At 41.0% G+C, this 21,566-nt stretch overlaps 1 protein-coding gene across 3 annotated transcripts in view; it reads right to left on the bottom strand.

Annotated features, from left to right (window-relative positions):
• The window catches only part of LOC103720749 (DNA-binding protein SMUBP-2), a 77,437-nt gene extending 58,443 nt beyond the window's left edge, over positions 1-18,994 (bottom strand). Inside the window, exons 1-6 of one of the 3 annotated variants that reach the window (XM_039117076.1) lie at positions 18,617-18,994; positions 17,178-17,282; positions 17,029-17,097; positions 13,433-13,522; positions 13,233-13,316; positions 277-441 (exon numbers count right to left, since the gene is read on the bottom strand). In XM_039117076.1, the coding sequence (XP_038973004.1) occupies positions 277-441; positions 13,233-13,316; positions 13,433-13,522; positions 17,029-17,097; positions 17,178-17,282; positions 18,617-18,712 (609 nt within the window). In that variant the 5' untranslated portion in view covers positions 18,713-18,994. The remainder of the gene's footprint in view (positions 1-276; positions 442-13,232; positions 13,317-13,432; positions 13,523-17,028; positions 17,098-17,177; positions 17,283-18,616) is intronic. The other 2 variants (XM_039117078.1, XM_039117077.1) reach the window with 2 other exon arrangements.
• Positions 18,995-21,566: the final 2,572 nt, after the last annotated feature.

Consider the following 21,566-nt stretch of genomic DNA (forward strand, 5'->3'; position numbering starts at 1 on the left):
TCCTGATCAACTCAGCCAAATATAATCTTAGTATGCACTAAACCAATAGCTAACTTTGATTCATCGCTTTCATGCATGCTGATCCAGTGTTTCTGCTTTCAACAAGACTTAGAGTGACCAGCAAGCTTGCTTGAGAATAACTAATATATGGAGATACGCTATTAATCAAGTTTCAGTGGAAGAAAAGAAACCATAAGTGAAGAAAATGAAATGTATGCAGTGGAAACAACATGTGACAAAATACAGAGATACGAAACTAACAGGGACAAGAGGCACCTGTGAATGATCAAGATTCTTGTTAAATGGAGTAAATTGCACAACTTTCTTCGAATGTGTAGGTTGTTTCTCCCCAAATAATACAGGAATCAAGTCTGCAGTTGGTCCTTGTTGTGTGCCCTTGCTAAGTTGAATTAGAGCATCCTTCATCCTGCGATAAGTTACCTACATGAAGAGTTGAAATATGCATTCATCATATGACGTCGCTAAGAAGCATTGTAATCTGGATATCATATGCAAACTTGTTAGCTTCATTTTTACAATCTATGTTTCCACAAATTAGTACCAATTTCACAAAAATTTGTGTAGATCTTCATGAAAGAGAGACATTTTACTGGATCAGATTGAAAAGAATCTCAAATATTTTTTTTCCTTATTTACAATTGGATCTTATGAACCAACTTACGAAGACTACAGGAAGTTTCTGCTTCTTCAAATATAAACAGTAAGCTCTAAACTAACCTTAAAAGTTAGTTAAGTAGGATACTGAAGGTAGGAGGAATGACCATATTCAAGCTAAGCCATGTGAACCCATCTCAAATATAAGTAAAACAAAATGAGATAGAAGAACAAGCCAAAGTCCACAAAGGTACAACGAAGTTCCATTTTGGATGCAACTCAAAATGGCAAAAGACTAGTCCAATCAGGCCCTTGCATTTTCCCTAATCACTGCAGTCAAAGAAGGCTGAACCAGCCCCTTATTCATGATGCAATTCACTTTGTTTAGTTAAGATTTAGATATTTTATGAAATTTGTCGGTTAGGCATTTTTTTCCTACACCTGAAGGCTATATTTGGTTGCCAAGGATGTGAAGGAAAAAATAAACCAAATTGTCCACATTCGGTTGCAGTAAGAAAACCAAGGAGATAGTTGTTTGCTTGTTCCACCATATGGTAAACCTGCCACCTCATGCTAGACATTCAGCCATCCAGGACCTTGACCTAGCAACTAAATTATGGTGGCTAGATTACAACCTACCTATAAATAAAGGTTGCAGCCCTCCTACTACCATTTTTGCTACTCCAACAACATCAGCCATCTATAAGGTGGGGAACTAGATAAGTAAGGAGAGAAAAGTACAAAAGAAAAGAGCTGCACAGAAAACAATCAGCTAGGACAAAAGGAAACGAAGTTCTAGGACAAGAATCGGTGAATGGCCTTACATAGTTAACATATTATTGTCTAAATGATAGTTCTCATTATCTACCAATTTCTAAAATAGTTTCTTAACATCTTTACATTTGACATATCAAAAGAACTTTGTCTTCTTGTAATCAGGATCTTAGCTTACTGAAATGAAATGATTTGTTTACTTTACACATTCAATCACAGATTTCATGATTTTCAAATTTCTCCTAACTAAGAATTGCATGCCTAAGTTAATTTTGGAAACCTTGAGCTTTGCATGACCATTGACATTTGGAATTATCAAGGTTAAGATGAGCTATCTTAATTGAAAATCCATGTCACTGTATTGAAGAGATTTCTTTGATCTTCATTTGATTATGCAAAACATGAGTTAATTGCTGCATGGCCTAGAATGAAAAATATCATGTTTATCGATTGACAAGAAAACACTGGTCGGTCAGTGAAACCCCAGCCAGTAGGTATGATAGTTGGTTTCAATGAACCCCTAACAAGCAGCTGCATCGTTGTTAAGTGCACTCTAATGCATGATTCGTCGTACCAGCCCAAACCGGACGGTACAGATGCGTCGTACCGTACCAGTTCAGTACCAAGACATGGTACAGAAGGCGTACCAACATTCGGTAATCCGGAAAGATTCTGTATCGTACCATACCGATATAGTGCTAGTGTAGCACCAGTACAGGGTTCAGTACCAAGACGGCGAACCTTGCTTTAATGCTTAAAAAAATATTAAAAAAAGCTAGATTGGTAAATTGATGCCGGAAAAATAAACGAGGGAAAGAAAAACGACGAGGAAACCAAAACCACCTAGAAATCTGAGAATAATGGTAAACCTAAATTTTCAAGGATAAGAACAATGGATAGCTAAAATCTCATCACCCAAAAAAATCCACCCAAGGGATACAAAGTTTAATGGAAAAGAAAACTCACCACGCAAAGGCACCACCCTAGGGATACAGAATTCTAGTGATCACCACTCAAAGATAATCTCCTTGAGATACAGAGCAAGAACACGCTCACCACCCAAAGAAACACCTAAAGATACAGAACATCCAAAAAAAGAAACTCATCAAGCCAAAGGCTTAATCCTTAATTCACTCAAACTTGAAATTAGTTTCTGAAAACATAATATAGGGCATGCTATTATATAGGCATGTTTGGAGTGCTTTTCAAGCAATTACAATAAGTAATCCTAAACTTAAGGAGAAAAAAAAAGATCATAATTAGGCGTTCCATAAGAAAGAAAAAAACACCATATATTGGCATCCCAAAATTAGCCTTTGCTTAGACATTAACCAAAAAAATAAATTGCCATAGACAAAATTCTTTTTTGGCTCCTCCGGTTAAAAAGGACTCTCCTTAAGCACCCGTGTCATGCTCCCCCGGTTGAAAAAGACTCGTCCTCGAGTCTGGACCAGCTTTATCTTCATCTCCATGATAAGGGGACAAGACAGATACATTGAATGTAGCTAAAAAACCATAATCTCCTAGAAGTTCAACCTTGTAAGCATTCTCCCCAACAAGACGCAACACTTTGAATGGACCATCAGCTCGTTGCATCAGCTTCCCATACTTTCCAATTGGAAGACGCTCCTTCCAAAGATGAATCCACACCAAATCTCCTTCCTTGAAAGCCGGCGGCTTACAATGCTTATTGGCACTAGCATGATACTTCTCGTTTTGCTTGACAATCTTTTCTCTAATCTGCTCATGCATCTTCTTAATAGCCTTGGCTCGCTCATTGGCATCTCCATTGAATTGTTGTGTTGATGGAATAGGAGCCAAATCCAAGGGGCTAATTGGATTAAGGCCATACACTGCTTCAAAAGGACTGCAACCAGTAGTTTGACTTGTGGAACGATTGTAGGCAAACTCCGCCTGAGCTAACATAAGATCCTACTAACGAATGTTTTACCCACAAAACTCCTCAATAAATTCTTCAAGATTCGGTTAACAACTTCAATTTGACCATCGGTTTGAGGATGATGTGATGTGCTAAAAAATAACTCTGTTCCAAGCTTTCTCCACAAAGTACGCTAAAAATGACTCATGAACTTGGTATCTCAATCCAATAGAATCATTTTTGGCACACCATGAAGTCGCACAATCTTCCAAAAGTACCAGCCAGCTAGATACGAACATCCACGATCTTGCTATATGGAACAAAATGCGCCATCTTCAAAAAACGATCAACAACGACCATGATAGAATCCGTGTTCCTTTGTGTCCGCCGTAGCCCCATCACAAAGTCAATGCTAACTTCCTCCCATGATGAATTTGGAACCGGTAATGGGGTACACAAGCCTATGTTTTGACCATGACTCTTGGCTATATGACAAGTCTTGCATCGCTCCTAGTGCTTCATAATGTTTCGCTCCATTCTAGACTAATAGAAATGAGACACCACCAACAAAAGAGTTTTATCTCGCCCAAAATATCCAGCTAGGCCACCTCCATGAGCTTCTAGAATACTTGCCTCTCGCAGTGAGCATTGAGGAATGCATAACTAGTTATCCTTTAAAAGAAATCCATCCTGCAAGACAAAATGATTAAATGGCTTTTTCATGCATTCAGTTAGAATAGTACCGAAATATGGATCATCTTGATACAGCTCCTTGAGAACTTTAAAGCCTAAGACCTTCACTTGTATAGTAGATGGCAAGGAATATCTTCGACTTAATGCATTGGCCACCTTATTCTGAAATCCGGACTTATGCTTAATGGTTAATGAATAGGTCTGCAAAAATTTCACCCACTAAGCATGTCGTCAGTTCAACTTGTGTTGCTCATTGATGTACTTCAGTACTTCATAATCAAAAAAAAAACAAATTCCTTGGGCAAAAGATGACTCCAGTGATCCAAAGCTCGCACGATAGCATAGAATTTCTTGTTATAAGTAGAGTATTGCCTCCAAGACTCAATCAACTTCTCGTTGAAATAGGCAATAAGCTTACCTTCTTGACTAAGGACAGCACCAATCCCCACATTAGAAGCATCACAATCTACTTCAAATAAGCTTTCAAAATTGGCAATGCTAAGACAGGAGCTTCAATTACCTTCCTCTTCAAAACCTCAAAATTCTTCTGAACTTCTCCAGTCCACTTAAAGACTCCCCCTTTCAAGCAATCAATGATAGGAGAAATAATAGTACTGGAATTTTTCATTAATCGACGATAAAATGAAGCTAACCCATGAAAACTTTGAATATTATGAATAGACTTCAGAACAGACCAGCTTGTGATCGGCTCCACCTTGCTCGGATCCATCTTGATTCCATCACTTGAGACTACAAAGCCTAAAAAGATAAGGCTAGTGGTGCAAAAGTGACGTTTCTTCAAGATCGCATACAGCTTTTGCTTCCAAGGCTTCTCAAAAACTTGACGAAGATGAATCATGTGCTGATCAATGTGCTTGTTGTACACTAAAATATCGTCAAAGTAAACCACAACAAACAAACCAATAAAAGGTTTAAACATGGGTCTGCGGTACCGATAGTACCGATGTACCGGTGAAGACCGGTACCGATACGGTACAGGTTCGGTACCGGTTCTTCATCGGTACCGGTACGGTACAAGTTCGGTACCGGTCCGAACCAGTCGAGATAGAAAAAAAAATGCATCCGATACGCGGGCGCGCGCGTCCACGTTACCACAGAGTGGCATTAAATGCCACTTTGTGCGGCATTAAAAGCCCGCGCGGGGAATCATGGCCAACGCAGGGAACCGCATGCGGGCACGGTTCCTTGCGCGTGGAAGGCAAGCGGGCTCGCAGTTCTCCGCTCGTGCCCGCTTTCCCACTCGCCCCCGCACGCAGGATTTTTTTTTCTTTCTTTATTTTTTTCCACTTCTTCCCGAACCTTCCTTCCCCTCTCTCCTCTCTTCTCTCTTTCCCAGTTTCCACCCGCTCTCCCGCGAGCAAGGAAGAGAGGTCCTCCTTCTCCTGGTACTTGCCTTTTCTTCTTCTATTTCTCTTTCTTTTCTTTTTCCTCTTCTTCCTCGCTTCTACCAGTGTCGGTCGCACCGATTTCGGTTCGGTACCGGTTTTCACAGCCGAACCGTACCGATAGTTGTCGGCACCGGTTCGATACAGCCGGAACCGACCGGTTCCGATCGGTTCGGCGGACCATAGTTTAAACACTTGATTCATAAGGTGCATGAAAGTGCTCGGGGCATTTGACAATCCGAATGACATAACTATCCACTCATACAATCCATCCCTTGTCTTGAATGCAGTCTTCCACTCATCTTCCAGCCTCATTCGGATCTAATGATAACCGCTCCTAAGATCAATCTTCGAAAAATAAAAGCACCATGTAATTAATCAAGTAGGTCATCAAGACGTGGAATTGGAAACCGGTACTTGATTGTAATTTTATTCAATGTTCTACCATCAACGCACATACTCCAAGAACCATCCTTTTTAGGCACAAGAAGAGCTGGAATCTCATATGGACTCATGCTTTCCCTCACGAACCCCTTAGCAATCAACTCGTCTACTTGCCTTTGTAACTCTTCTGGCTCCTTAGGATTCATCCTATATACTGCCTTGTTTGGGAGACTAACACAGGGTATAAAGTCAATGCAATGTTGTATCTCTTATAGGCGGTAGTCTAGGTGGAATTTCATCGAGAACAATGTCAAAAAATTCATGAAGCAAAGTATTCATGATAAGGGGCAATTCACACTTTTCCTCATTCTCCTCTAAAACAATAGGGGCGTAGGTTCTACGAGATTTCACTATGGCCTTTTCAATTTCAATTTTGGACAAAGTTATTTTCCTCCCCTTTAGTAGGCTTAGGACTGCTTTCTATCTTAGCAGGCCCTAACACGATCTTCAGCCTATCCTTCATAAAGAAATACATATTTTTGAACCCATCATGTATCACTTTTGTATCAATTGCCATGGACGACCAAGTAATAGGTGACATGCATCCATGGGTACATCACAAAGCAACTCATCAAAATATTTCTTGCCAATAGAAAATTGAACAAGGCAACGCTTGTGAACCTTTAACTCATTACCCTTACGTAGCCAAGAAAGCTTGTATGGTTGAGGATGATCTTCCATTTTGAGCTTCAATTTCTCCACCATTGATGCTGCCACAACATTCTCACAGCCCTTCCATCAATAATCACATCACAGACTTTGCCATGAAAAGTACATGTATGGAAGATGTTGTGAAGCCACCGCGTCCCAGGCCTGTTCCAGTGCCCTTTTCTCTCGAGCCTCGACCTACTCGACCTTCAGGCGGAGAACCCTGCCCTCATATTTGTAGCCGACGGCCTCGGAGCGAGCCTCGACTAGACGCGCCTCGGAGGCGCGCAACTCCGACCTCGCCAAAGTGTGCGTGGCTCTCTCCTCTTCAAGCTGGTCGACTGCCGATCGCCGCTCAGCCTCGGCAGCCTCCATCCGCGCGACGGCCTCTAGCCGCATGGCCTCAGAGTCGACAAGCCTCTTCTCGGCCATCTCCAGCTACCTTTGGCCCCTCCGAGCCTCTTCTCGAAGCTATGAACACCAGCGTGTCGATCTCATGAAGATGCTACAGGAAAAGCAACGATAAGTGAAAGTGAATAAAATACCAATAACCAAAGCAAAAACGAGGAGACGACTTACCCGGGCAGCATTGCAGTAAGTCTGATTGACAAGATCGCCGAGATCGACGGTTTCGAACTCGGCCCGGTCAGCTGGGAGCAATGCGCGACGAAATACCTCGCGCGCGACATTGCTATCTCGGAGGGCCGAATCGCCCTCATGGATCGGAGACTCCGGGTCGCCAGACCCCCTCTCGGAGCAATCTCCGACCCCCGACGAGCTCGGCCTGCCCAGGCTCACAACGGCGGGGCGAGACGCGTTCAGGACCCTAGGGCCCCTGCTCGGCTCGGGGCCCGAGTGCCGCAGGCGGACGACTGGCCGACCTGGCCGTTGAGAAATGGGGACGGGGCATGCTGGGGGCGCCGAACCCGTCGCCCTCCTAGAACCCGAGCTCGCCTGCTCAGTAGCCGGAGTTTCTTCCCGGACGGATCCGGAAGTTCCGGCCCCAGTACCCCTCGCCTCGAAAGGAGCAGAAGTCGAAGCCGACCTGGCCTTCTTCCTGGGCTCGGGACGAGCCCCGCCGACCTCGGCCTGGAATGAGCCCCGCCGACCTCGGCCGCTCTCCTTTTCAATCGGGCGAAGAGAGCAGTGTTGCTGGTCACCATATTGGGAATATCTGAAAAGAAGAAAAATTTCTAAGTGTCAGATCAACACCAAAAAGAGAAGGAAAGAAACAAATAAGACAAAAGACAGCAAAATGAAGGAGCAGCGCGACTGCTCTTACCCTCAGGGCACGCCGAGCTCAAGCTGACGTTCACCAGGGCCTCCTCGCTCAGGAGGCCGGTCAGAAGGATATCCTCCCCGAGGCCATGCAGAGCGTCGAAAACCCTCTGCTCGTCCGCTGAAAGCTGGGGGAGCTTATTAAGGGCCTTCAGCCGGGGATGCCCCCACCTCGGGTCAAATCCCCACGTGAGCTCGGAGGAAAGGAAGAAAAATTTTCCCTTCCACTCATGAATGGAGGAAGGGGTACCTCGAAAAAGTGGCCTACCACCCCGAAAGGCGAGATAGAGCCACTCCCCGTCCGCCGGGTTTGACTTCAACATGAAGCACCGGCGAAAGACGTTCACCGAGGTCAGTATCCCGTGCGCAAGGCAAAAGGATAGAAACCTGATGATGGTCCTCCACGAGTTCGGAGCGAGTTGTGCTGGGACGAGCTGGTACGCCACCAGCAACTCGTTCACGAACTCGTGAAGAGGAAACCGCAGGCCGGCCCAGAGTGTCTCGATGTACACCCCGATCCGACCTGGAGGAGGTCTCGTCACCCAGTCCTCCGACCCGGCAGGTTCGAGATGAAACCCGGGAACGAACCAGCTCCAGTTCCTCCTCAGTCAGGCTAGACCCGACCTCACCTGGACCACGACCCATTCCAAAAGGAAAGACGAAGGAGACAAGGGATGAAGGAGGAAGAAAAGAGAAGAAAAAATAAAAGAAGAAGAAGAATCCCCCGAGCTAATGTGGAAAAACGACCTACTGTGGAGTCGCCGGAAATCGCCTCAGGGCACCGCCGGGAAGACTCGGCCGCGACTGGAAAAGGAAGAAAGGAGACAAAGGAAGGAGAGGGGAACAGCAACCGCAATGGCCAAACAAAACCTTTCTAAGGCTAACTCAGGGGGTTTATATAGACCCTCCTGACGGCCCAGATCGGCAGGACCGGATCCCGCCTTCTGTCCAGATCGCGCCACGTGTCGGTCCCAAAGACCGAAGCAACATATTTAATCTGGATCGACGCTTTGAATACAGAATCAAGGCGGCGTCCCATCGGATCCCGGAGCCCCATCATGAGCCAACGACGCGAGGCAACCTCGAAAGGGCGTCGCCCCGTTTCCTCTCATTAAGGATGCCCCAAAGCACGCGGAACGCCGGAGTAATTTAAGGCTTCCTGGCCCCCACTAATACAGTAAAGGCAACTACTTCCCACGTCCGAGCTCGCAAACGGCTCGAACTCAAAAATCGGAGGGTAGTGTTGGGAAAAAAATGAATCGTCCCGAAACACGTGAGCGCATCATCGCCAGCACGTGATTGGAGGCGCCCAACCTGGGGACGCCCGACCTGAAGGCGCCTGACCTGGAGGGGCCCGACCTGGAGCCCGACCTTAGGGTTCTCGACCTGGCGCCCGGCCAGGCGCTCGACTTCGAGACGCCCGACCTCAGCATCCTTGACCTCGGAAGCCCGACCTCACTATCCACCTGCTGTGGTCACATCCTTCTGCAACTCGACCGAGGACCATGCCCTGCTACCGCTGTCAACAATTAATGCGCATGGCCTCCGCTGATCTCCGGCTCACTCAACAATCAATGCGCATGCTATCTACGGATCTCAAACCCTCCACGGCAAACAGTTGACCCACTCAGCTACGTCCGATCAGTCACGACGACTTACTGGCTCCGGCCTGATCTCCCACGACAATGCATTAATTCACACGATCGTGCATTAATTCACACGATCATGCTCAATCATAACGGTAACCCGTTCGCCCCGTCACATCACAGGTAATCATGTACCCTTCTATAAAAGGGAAACTCCTCCCTCTTAGAGGGGGCTGGACTCTGAAACTCTAGGAGATATATTTTCTCTCCCTCCACACATTTGCCCCCTCTGACTTAAGCATCGGAGGGTCGGCGCCGAAAATCCCGGCCACCGGCTTTTTGCAAGTCCCCCCGAGGACGCCGCCCGCCGACGGACCGCCACCCACCAACTCTCGCCGGAGCTCCTCCCTCTCAGCCACTGGTCACCCCCGGGTCCAATTTCCAGCAACAGTACCCATGCAGAAGGATGTAAAATATGTTTTATAATGAGCAAGTTTTGTATTATAAAGATGATGGAATAAAGTGGACCTTGTTATGATATCACGTTGTGAGCTGCAAAAATTTAATTTGGATGAGATTTTAGTTTGCTTTATATAATCAAATGACCACTTACATTATGATTACATGATTTCAAGTTTAATTTGAAAATAGTGTGCTTCAGCAACAACAAATTGAAACAAAATCAGGTCATATGGTTTATCAAGTTTTACACAGACCGGGGACTTGGCAGAGCCAGGATCCAGGTCCTGACATGAAAAGTCCAAATTATCAATAGTCTTCACAGGCTGCTTTGGGATTTTATTTCTCCTTATTTCTAGAGTGCTGATCAAAAAAGAACGGGGACCAGTCAACTCTATTAAAGGGCATTAATGGCTTGCTATAAAAGCAGACTATTATGTTGTACTCAGGAAATAAACTTTAAGAGAATAGACTGCAGGCCTCATTCTTCTGTTCTTCTCTCCTTGTACTCTTTATTCTAATCTTCATACCTCCTCTCTTATTTTCTACTATTTCCCTCTTTCTTCTATTAGTTTTCTTCTCATTATAACAAATTTCTGCTGTTATGCAGCAGATCTCTTGCTGAAGTTCAAATCAAGTTAGGATGAAATCTTTTCTTCAATTACCAACAAAAGGACCAAAAAGGAACCATAGGGTTTTGATCAAATTCAATATTAATCCTAATCTGCAGGACATTCATATTATGGAAGCCAAATTTCAATTGCAGCTACATCAATTTCTGTTAACAAGATGTGTCATATCATCCGATTACAATTTTAAACAAGACAAAAAGAAAAATTAACTCCAAATGATAGAAATACCTTCATCATACAAAAGCTTTAGTTATTCATTCATTCCGAGGAGACTGAGCATGCTGAGAAAGTAGCAAAGAGTAATGGGGTGTGTGCGTTTAATTTTTTTGTTGTGGGGAGTTGGGGACATGCTCATTCAAAGCAAAACAAAACTAGGAATTTATCTCATTCCAGGTTTTCGTTTTAAGGCTCCAATAATATATCTACCAAGAAATGTTTAGACTTTAAAATGCTATGGCATCCTAAGGCTCCAATAAATATATCTACCAAGAAATGTTTAAACTTTAAAATGCTATGGCGTCAACTTGACTACAACATCTCCAAAGCCATTAATCTCTCTTATAAATGGATAATTAGAGAAAAGCAAGGTTCGCCATTTCGATACCAGACCCGCACCTATACTATCCTATTACAGTGTCAGTACGCCCGTATAGTACCCCATTCGGTGCACCAAGTATCGGTATGCCTCCTATGCCACGTATTAGTTCGGCCTTGGTACGGTATGATACGATCAGTATGCATCAGTATCGACCGATGCGATAAACCTTAGGAAAGAGCCTCCCCCACCCTATTTGATATAAGAGAGTCACTATTAAGCCCAACCTCAAGAATTCTTATATAGACTAGTGAACTAGCATGTGTGCTCCACATGTAGCTATAGAAAATATGACACTGTACATTAAAATATCTAAACAGATAATTGTATATAACTTTTATTAAGTCAACAAGTTTAATGACAATAGAGAGTCGAAATTTAAGAGTAATGTAGTATTGTAGTTTGTTAAAATAAAAACCAACAGGTTGATGGTCCTGCACCACCTCTGACTCCAAGAAAGTAAGAAAGAAAAACCTATTAGCAAGTTGACAAGTAAACAACTAATTTCAGGTTGAGTAGCAGATATTACAGCCATGGCTTGAAGATGCCATAAGATGTCATAAGATTTTATGCAAGATTGTGCAACTAAAATATTCACATACCCTACTTTTTTCTTGCTTTAGTGTATCTTTATGATGGCTGTATTTTACTGAATAACCATTTTGTCATGCTTAAAAATAAACATGTTATATAAAGCAATAATGTTAGTAGCAAGGAATACGTACATACATACATATGTACATATCACAACCTGCAAGTTGTATCTCCAAACCAATGATGCAACAATAGTCAAAGCCCTTCATAAAATAGAACCCCTTCCAAAACATATTTCCCTTTTGCAGACAAAAAGGAAAAGCTGTAACTATTTAAATTTAAAAATAATATTCTATCCAGGTGAGAAATGATACAGCCTAACAATTGCCATCACTTTAGCAGCTGATTGTACATATACAAGAAGTAATTGGAGACCTCTGGATCAAGGTTTGCCGTCTCGGTACCGGACCCCGTACCGGTGCCACACTAGCATAGTATCCGTACCAGTACCGATACTGAACCGGTACAATACGGTATATTCTGTACTGCCCGGTTCGGGCCAGTACGAAATACCATGCTCTAGATTCATTATGCTAGTTGTTGTAATATTGTAATAATAGCTCTTTTTTTTTAATGTTGTGCCAAACCACAAGCACTGGAGAGAAACATCTTCCATTCACCTAACATTCTTATTACCACGATTATCCTCTATTGTTTTCGAAACATCTCATTTGAATGATTTTTTGTCATTGCAAGTGGCTGCAATGCACAATTTGATGAAGCAGCAAGGAGAAGCAGGAGATGAGAAAAAAGGCATTCCAAATTCTTGAAACAGGCACAGAAAACTCCATGGTGAGGGAACTAGAAAATAAAAGAACACAAGAATGAATAGGAACCATAGGAAAGGGAAATATGCCATTCAGAATTTTCATCAGGGCAAACATGAAAACGAATGTTAGGATGAAAACTTGAGTTGGATAGTACATCCTTCCTTCTGCTTGTATTTATAGGCATGAATTTTATTTTCCTTCATAGTAGAATACTTGAATGCTTTTCTCGAGGATCGTGATGATCTTTATTGAAGAGCTTCTTATTACTGTTATAAACTGTGTAAAAACGAGCACATCAAATAAATTATACAGCACCTTTTAAGGGACTAAGAATCGTAAGACTATTGGGACCAAAAGAACCAGTAGTAGAGCAATATATAACTTTCCTATGACAACAGTTAATGTATTACTGAGTTGCGAGCTTTGTGTTTCCCACCATAGGTATTGGTCAACTGAACTCTAAAAGGATAAGTGCATTCTTGTACAAAATTAAAGACAAGTAGGGCTGGAAGCAAATATGCTGAATTATTTTTCAATGTCCAAGCCTAGAGTTACAGAGAAACAAAAATCACATTACACAAATGGTTAAATTTATATCAACAACTTTAATAAATACCAGGACAAGATATGATAATATTAATCTTACGCTTCTTACATCCTCTTTGTGATAAAATGAGGTTAAATTAGACTATGCAGCTGGTTAAGGTGTCTGAAACTACTTTGAACAGAGAAAAATTTAATCATAATAACAGTACGTACGATATGTCAGCATTTATTTTAATCAATAGACAGAAGTCGGTAAAAAGGAGGTTGAAAAGTTTCAGATATCACAATGCATTTCTAAATTCTAACCAAGTACCTCATTTGCAACTTTTTCAAGACGCAGAGGACTGTTTAATCCATCTTCAGGAATATCATCAAAAGCAACAGTAATGGAAGAGTCCTGTTTTTATTTTCCACAATCAAATCCAGATAAAGAAAATGAAAACATCTTTTGTTAATTTATCTTCACAAAATAGTGCATAAGGTCTCCAAGCATCATATGATTATACACAATACCTTGAGGCGATAAACCACACCTTGTCCAAGTGGAGCAGAACCTAGATCAGCCTTGTTTGGTTTTAGAACAACGACATCATGGGTCCCAAACTGCAAAAAAACACACACCCAGAAAAAACAAAAATCTAAATCTTTCAAGCAAAAGTAGTATAGATGGCAGAAATCCCTTCAAGATCATCTTCCCTACATATTACTGATTTTGATGTAGTGTTCGAAGATAAATAGGTAAGTATATAATGGAATAACTTCCCTTCAAGCAAATAAATGTGACAGGTAATAAAGTAGTTCAAGTTTAGATTTAATTATTCTTATTTTTTATTTATAGTTAATTTGCTGTTTTATTGAGCCTTATCAGCCATATTTAAGTTATTTAGAAAAAGATGAGGTTTGTGGATTTTCTATCTTCTAGGAACTTTTGTACATGATTGCAAGTCTTTGGTAGCTAACTTTTGTGGTAAGTTGTTGAGTCCTAGTTTGTGAGGAGGAATATCATCTTAAAATCATGCTCTGAGTATAGGTTGGGTCAAGAAATCTTTAAACTACTAGAATAGTAATTGAAAACATTTTGTGACCTATCTATGTAGGGTAATATAGGATTGTGAACAGCAATCGCTGAACTGAACCGAACAAAACCAAACCGACACGAAGTCAGGATGGTTCGGCTAGACAAGTCAGTTCGGATATATAACCTCCCAACCCCTCCCACACCCCACACCCCCCAATTTGCTAGTTCGAGAACCTTTGAGGACTCTCTCGATGCAATGTTGTCGACTGGTAAGCCTCCCCCTCTCTCTTTCTCCGTCGGACGCTCACATGCTCCCCCCTCTTTGACACCACGATGCTATTGGCTGGTAAGCTTCTCTCTCTCTCAGCCTCCGCTAGATGCTAGCTCACTCCCCCATCTACGACATCGCGACACCATCAGGCAATAAGCCTCCCCCCTCTCCTTCTCTCCCTCCCTCCCTCCCTCATTCTCTGTCTCTCTCTCTCTCTTCCTCACTCTCCTCCCTCTCCCTCTTCATAGTTCTATACACCCCGGTTCGGTACAATACGTACCAATATCATACAAACTCGATCGCCAGTCGATGTGAGCCTCGATACTTGTCTGACAAATCTTGATTATGAATTTTACTATTTAAGAGTTTCTAGTTGTCCTTTTTAATAGAACTACAAGAAAGAGATTAGAGGAGTAGTGTTGTGGAAATATCGTTGCAGTATAAAATTTGTTGTAACCTAGATCATGTTTTGCAGGAATTTATTAAAAAACAAACTCTGGTCCTTTCCTTCTCCCACTATGATCTTTGTCAGCCCAAGCTGATTCATATCCTCCGAAGCACAGTTGCACTTCTTGGTTCTATGTCCAATAAAATACATATTATTAGATCTAGGTCAAATATGGAAGGTCAAGTCAAGGACTACGACAATAGATAGGATGAAGACTGACTCAAATGACAATGCTAAACCAAGATCTGAAGATTCCTTATTAATAGAAACCTTTTATGATAATATAACACAATATAAAGTCAGAACTTAAAAGTGTAATTAAGCTTTGATGCAGTTTGGCTGTATCACAAAGCAACTTTATCAGAAGCATTATAGTCAAAAAAAGGCTGGCACCTGGTAAACATATAGCAAAAGGAGGTTAGGAACAATTTACTTAAAACAGAATGAAAATAGTTACATTAATTAGAATCATGTAGAGTAATTAATATATTCATGGAAAGGGTGTCAATTGGTTCAAGTGGTAAAGTTGCGGGACGTTGTTATCAATCACCCAGATTAAACTGTCAGACGCACCAATTAGAAATTTATTACCTTAATAAATTATTCTTGGCCTATAAATAAGAAAGATCAAATCTAACTAAAGGCTAAAGATTAAGATTGTGCATAAGGAGCAAGTGGTACTGAAAAAAGGTATCCTGGTACACGAGGTTCTTACCACTACGAGATCTAGGGATGGTCAAATCTACACTACCTTACCTCACCATGTGAAAAGGCTAATTCCATGTCTCAATCCCGTGATACCCAAGTCACAATGGATAAACCTTATTGTTATGCCAAAGCCTGCCCTTTAAATCAATTAAGTGATTTTATTTTATGTAATTTTAGGTGAATTTTGAGAAGTCCTAAAGTGTTTGATAGGATTCTGGTGTCTTAAGTTAGAAATTGAACATCAAGAGTCTCTATGATTAAGGAATCGGACACCTAGACACTATCAATCCCTCTAGAGTTTCCATCCATATGAATGAAAGGAATAAGTTTGAGGCTATAGTAGAGGAAAAGGTCTTCATAAAGTCTGAATAAAACTATTAAACAATTTTGGATTTATCTAGGTTACAAGGAAATAAGTGACGGAAAAGGTGTTTATCAGCTTGTCTAAAATCCCATAAGTACCCTCTTTAAACTTGTTTTGTTTTGGTACCAAAAAAGATTATTTGGTAGAATAAGGCTAGGAATACATGTTTTATTCAAGTTCGCTACTTCACTCCTAGTTATTCATAGGCCCCTATGAAACTTAAGGAAAAATGGACAAAGATATAAAGAGAGATGATAACAAGAAATGAAAATTGTTGCACATACCATTCACGTTAAAATTAAAAAAAAAAACACTTAAAGCCTCTTGGCCTAATTATTATAAGAGAAAAAATGACTTCACATCAACTAAGCATTATACCTATTCTTTTCAAACTAGGTCCTCCATATCAAGGTTTTAAATCTTGTGGGATGGAGGTGTCCTAGTTTCTCCATGGAATAGGATGCCCTGCTGACCCATCCCATCGCAACAACGGTCCCATTCATATGTGCCAGTAGATGTCCTCTATCTCGCTCTCCTTCTTTTCCTTCTTTCGTTTGTTCCTTTCTTTCCTTCTTTTCTTTCTTTTTCTTCTACCTTCCTTTCTTTCCTTTCCTTTTTCTTTCTTTTCTTATCCACTCCTTTCTTTCTTTTGTCAATTTTCTTCTTTCTCTTTCCTTTCTTCCTTCTTTCCTTCCTTTCTTTTCTTCTCCCTTCCTTTCATTCTTTCATTTTTTTCCTCTCCTCCTTTTCTTTCACTTTTTTCTTTTCTTCATCTTTCCTTCCTTTCTTTTTTTCCTCTTTCTTCTCTCCCCGCATGGATGGGTTTTGGAGTCTCAACCCCGTCCTAGTCCTGTTTTCTTACAAGAATGGAACAGGATGGCCAGGACACTCCCCATCCCGCCTGGACGTAAAACCTTGCTCCATATCACAAATAACAAATAAAGTAAGAAATATAAAACTCTATAGCAGCAGCCACACACTCTCTCTCTCTCTTAACCTTTTTTCGATTCAGGAATTTAGAATGCACCTCTTTGCATACTCTTTTTGACAAAAAAAAGGAATGGAAAGCATAAAACAATTAGGTGTCACATAAAAATTGGCATATTTCACTTGCACCTAGATGAATCTATACAGAGAGTGTGGTAATCTATTTACAAGCTGACTTTTTCAAGGGATAAAAGACCAGAAAATATAGAACACTTAAATGTCACACATAAAATTGCCAGAATTTGTTTTCACCTAGATGTGTATAAATATATAGAGTATGGAAACCACAAGTTGGCTTCTGCACGATCATCACCTTGTGAGCAAGAAGAACATCCCCCTTATTAGATTGGAACTCAAGAAGAACTTTTCCCATCAACCCTGTCTAGTAAATTATAAGCACAGTAAGAATTTGATTAATAAAAAGAGCTAATTAAACACTAAGAGGACAGAACAAATACACACCTGAGCATCTGTACATTTCAGATTAAGAATAGCAGAACCCTTCTTTTGAGCAATATCTAAACTCTTTGATGATGATGAACCAAGAGATGCTGATATCTCAGCCTCCTAGAACAGCCATGGACAAAAAATGCATCAGCAATATACCAGTATTAGCAATCACAAGAAAAGGCTGCAACTTACAGATCTCATGAGATGCTCAGGATATTCATGGTGCAAGATATAGCACCTCAAAGCATGTGTTTTTTTTTAAATGCATTTAGTTAGGTGATCGTGAGGATAATTCATTTGGATGAGAATGACCAAATTATGAAGCAGCTCGCAGCTTAAATTCCATGATTAACTGAAACGCATATTATCATGTGTCAAGTTAGATCAGCAATCTCAGGAATGAAACAAGCTATAATTTTAGGGGGGACATGGAAAATAACTAACAATAACAACGTCTATTTGTGGGAAGTATGCGCGATCAATGACGAGAAAGCAACCGATTTAATAGGATGAATCGAACAACCATTTCTTTACTCAGTAATCATTCATGAAGTGCCTTTTCTAAAAACAGTGGTCATGCATTATGCTTACAGAAAACTGCAACAAGTCATCCAATCATCGCCTGACAATTACAAGGCTGGATTGAATTGTTCACTCCATCAACCACGAAACATGTTCACACAACGATTGAAATACCATGGTACGAGGTGTAACAGTAACATCAGTATGGAAGGTACCATGCTACTCTTCCTATCTACTACTGGTTTATCCAAGGTTTGAAATGACACAGTACGGTAAATACACAGCATGCCCTCAGTATGCCTCGGTGCATGGATACCCTACCGCAGTACGGTCACTATCCAAAACTTTTGTTCCCATGTAGCTGAAGGAGGTTCATGCTTAACTTGCTCAGCCATTTTCTCCGCAAAAGAGTACAAAATCACATGAGGCAAAGCAATGGTAGACCTCAAGCTTCCCAAAACTACGCCTCCCTTCCAACTGGTAGCAGGAATTTTTTTTCCTCTGCACTTTGAACAGAGCAGAAAGCATTTTAGACGCCAAGAAAATTAGAAAGCAGAACTGGCCGCTAACGTGATTGAACATTCGAGACCATTTATTCCCCACACGGCGACATTTCTAATTCTTGATCCTATAATAACAGCAACCTTGAGTAAAGGTTTAGGTGAAGTTGAACGTTGATGAAGGCTCCGGTTGGGCGACCTAAGTATTGGAAGCCAAGCTGTACTCCAGAAGTCCAATCCCACAGCGGGAACAAAATTGCATTCCTTAGCAACCAAAAAGTTCTAGTAGTAACGCTCATTGGCTACATGTCTTCAAGATTTAAACTTCAAGACTCGCAAAACCCGTAAATCTCAAATTCCACATGAGAAGAACAAACCAAATTCCCACTTATCACGGAGAGAAAAAGCGGAGATAGGAGGAGAGAGAACCTTTTCCAGATCGATTAGAGGGGTCATGACGGAGACGAACTGATCCACAGACAAGGAGGAGGATTTGTTGTGCGATTTCTCCCGTCGTCCCTCCATCTCGACTTGAATTTCAACACGGCTCGTCTTGCGGCCTCAACCAGTCAAGAGCCGGAAACCCCTGCGGAGCAGCCAGCGCCGTTCCCGAGGCAAGTGGGGGAGATCTGCCGCTTCGGGTTCTAGAACAGGGTTTAGGGCTGAAAATGGGCTCTGGGAGGCGTCGCACGCCCGCACAAAATCCTTCACATTTGTCCGATCCGGAGTCCTGCCAGTAAAATCTTTCTTTCTGTGACTTCAGCCCATGGCCTTCGGCAACTCCTCGTGCCCCTCGCATCACATCTTGGGGGGCGTTTGGTAACCCCGATCACCACAGTGATCTAAATATTGGGATGATTTGATCCCAATGATCAAAGATCACTGTATTTGATTGGCCATGATCCAGTGATTAAAAATCCCTGGGTATCCATAAGTAACTTATTTGGTATGGTATAGGGATTCAAGATCACCGACCACATAATACCATAAATACCCCTGATATATCTTAGTCAGATTTTTTATGTATTTTTAATTCTAATAAATTAAAAATGTAAGTCAATATGCTAATTCCTATAATAGCTCCGTAATTTTGTCACATATTTTACTTTTAGTAGCCCTTAATAAGTTTCTTTTGCTTATTCCCCTATAAAAAATTTCTTTTTGATTCTTTGACGACCATTCATGCTAATAAAATTTTTTATAGAGACAATGACCAAGCGATCTAGCGAAATGCCACATATTTTCAGTGTGACCAATTATCCTTAATGCAAAATGCCGCCAATTTTGGTACTGCAAAATTCCAAGATGAGCTGTTGCAGCACATAATTTTCATTTGATCATGAGAAAATAGAGGGGAATGGTTTAATGTCCTGAATATAATTTAGATAGAAAAGGCAAAACAGCAGCATATATACTAATAACACTAAGAATGCAGAATCGGCAATGACCAAAAGAGATAAATTACTTATGGACAATCAGCAATATCCAAGCGATCTAGCGAAATGCCACATATTTCCAATGTGACCAATTATCCTTAATGCAATATGCCGCCAATTTTGGTACTGCAAAATTCCAAGATGAGCTGTTGCATCACATAATTTCCATTTGATCATGAGAAAAGAGAGGGGAATGGTTCAATGTCCTGGATAAATTTAGATAGAAAAGGCAAAACAACAGCATATATACTGATAACACTAAGAATTATAACACCCGAATCAATAAAAAGCCATAAACATCAAAACTCCACCAAATCCACAAACATCTAAAGTATAACTGTGAGGAGGTCTAGGTAGCATCACACTGGATCAAAGTCAAATGAGGGTCTATATGGACCGCCCTCTAACTGCTTTAGCACATATATTCTCTTGAGCTGTTGAGGCAGGGTAAAAAAGAAGTCAATTTTGGACTTATCTTTGCTAATGACCTTGAAAGAGTAGATGCCCTACAAGCCAATCGCAATATGTATTGCGAAGGGTTTTCTTTTAATTTTCTAAATCATGTACATGACATTTAATATAAATAAAGGCATTGTGTTTCATCATATACTGTTGATTATATTTGTGATGAACCCCTTAGAATAGGGCAATGGTTTTGAGGCTATGATGAGATCATACTAGTGAGACCTAAAATCCTAATCTTAAGAATTTCCAGTCGTTGGTACATTGAGTCGGGGATTAATGTTACCGGATAGACTGGCACGTCTTGTGTATGCTCGATGCAGAGGGTGATTGATCTCACAATCACTTGTGTGGAGACACTAATACAAAGATGTGGGCGCTCATTAGAGGAATGGGTTTACTGAATTGACCTGCCAAGAGAATATCTTATGAAGTCTTACTTACATGTCAAAAGATGATTTTCTTAGTGGGAGTTGTGCAACTGATCCTTTGACTTGAGATCACCACGGTATCTTATGCACATAAATCCATATTTTGGTTTACACTCATTCGTGACAATAAGTTATGTACGAGGTCTTCTGGATATGGTGGATTGTGTACGAAGATTATGAGTAGGTCAACAAGGAATCAATCACTTTTAGTAAGAGAAGATCGCATCCCTTTTATTGTAATCATATGATAATTCAGGGAGTCTTTGATCAAAGCAGAATAAAAATTAGAAAGAATTTATAATGTTTCATGATTCGAATTATCATTAGAAGATTAAGAGAAATATAAATATGAAATTGAGTTTGATATACATTCATACTCATATACATATTCAGGATGTAGTTTGATTGAAGGATTGAATTGCACGGTAACTTGCCACTGAAAGGTATTTTTGGTATTTCCACCAAATTTCATATTTTTCGAGTAGACATGACACGTTGCTAGACGTTAATCTTGTCTTATAGGTTTGATCGAATTAAAGAGTTTAATTCGATCACCAATTAGAAAGGATTCTAATTGTTAAGTTCAGGTTCGCGCAGTTTGGACCTAAATCGATTAGAAGAATTCTAATCAAGTTGGGTCAACTCGCACTCACACCTATTGCTGGCTAAGTATGGAACCCAATGGGTCACACACAAGAAAACTGATCCAGGGTCTAATTGGATTTGATCATATTTGCAAGATAAACATCCTAGCAGGTGTTGCAAACCTTAGCTCCTGATTCGAATTGGATTCGAATCTAATTCGAATTGGATTTGAATCTCATTCTTAATTGATCTAATTTGATTAGATCATATTCTAATATGGGTTAGCCAAGAGTTGGCACCTAATTGGCTTGGTTTGAGTCTAATTGGATTAGATTTGATAAATCATTCAATCTAGACCATTATATCTTGATCTACCATTGGATGAAGACATAATGGTGAGGTGGTTTGAACCCAATTGGATTGGGTTAGGTAGGACCTTTAATCATGAACATTTGATCTTCATCA

This window comes from Phoenix dactylifera, unplaced genomic scaffold (assembly GCF_009389715.1).
Source record: "Phoenix dactylifera cultivar Barhee BC4 unplaced genomic scaffold, palm_55x_up_171113_PBpolish2nd_filt_p 000178F, whole genome shotgun sequence".
NCBI lineage: Eukaryota > Viridiplantae > Streptophyta > Magnoliopsida > Arecales > Arecaceae > Phoenix > Phoenix dactylifera.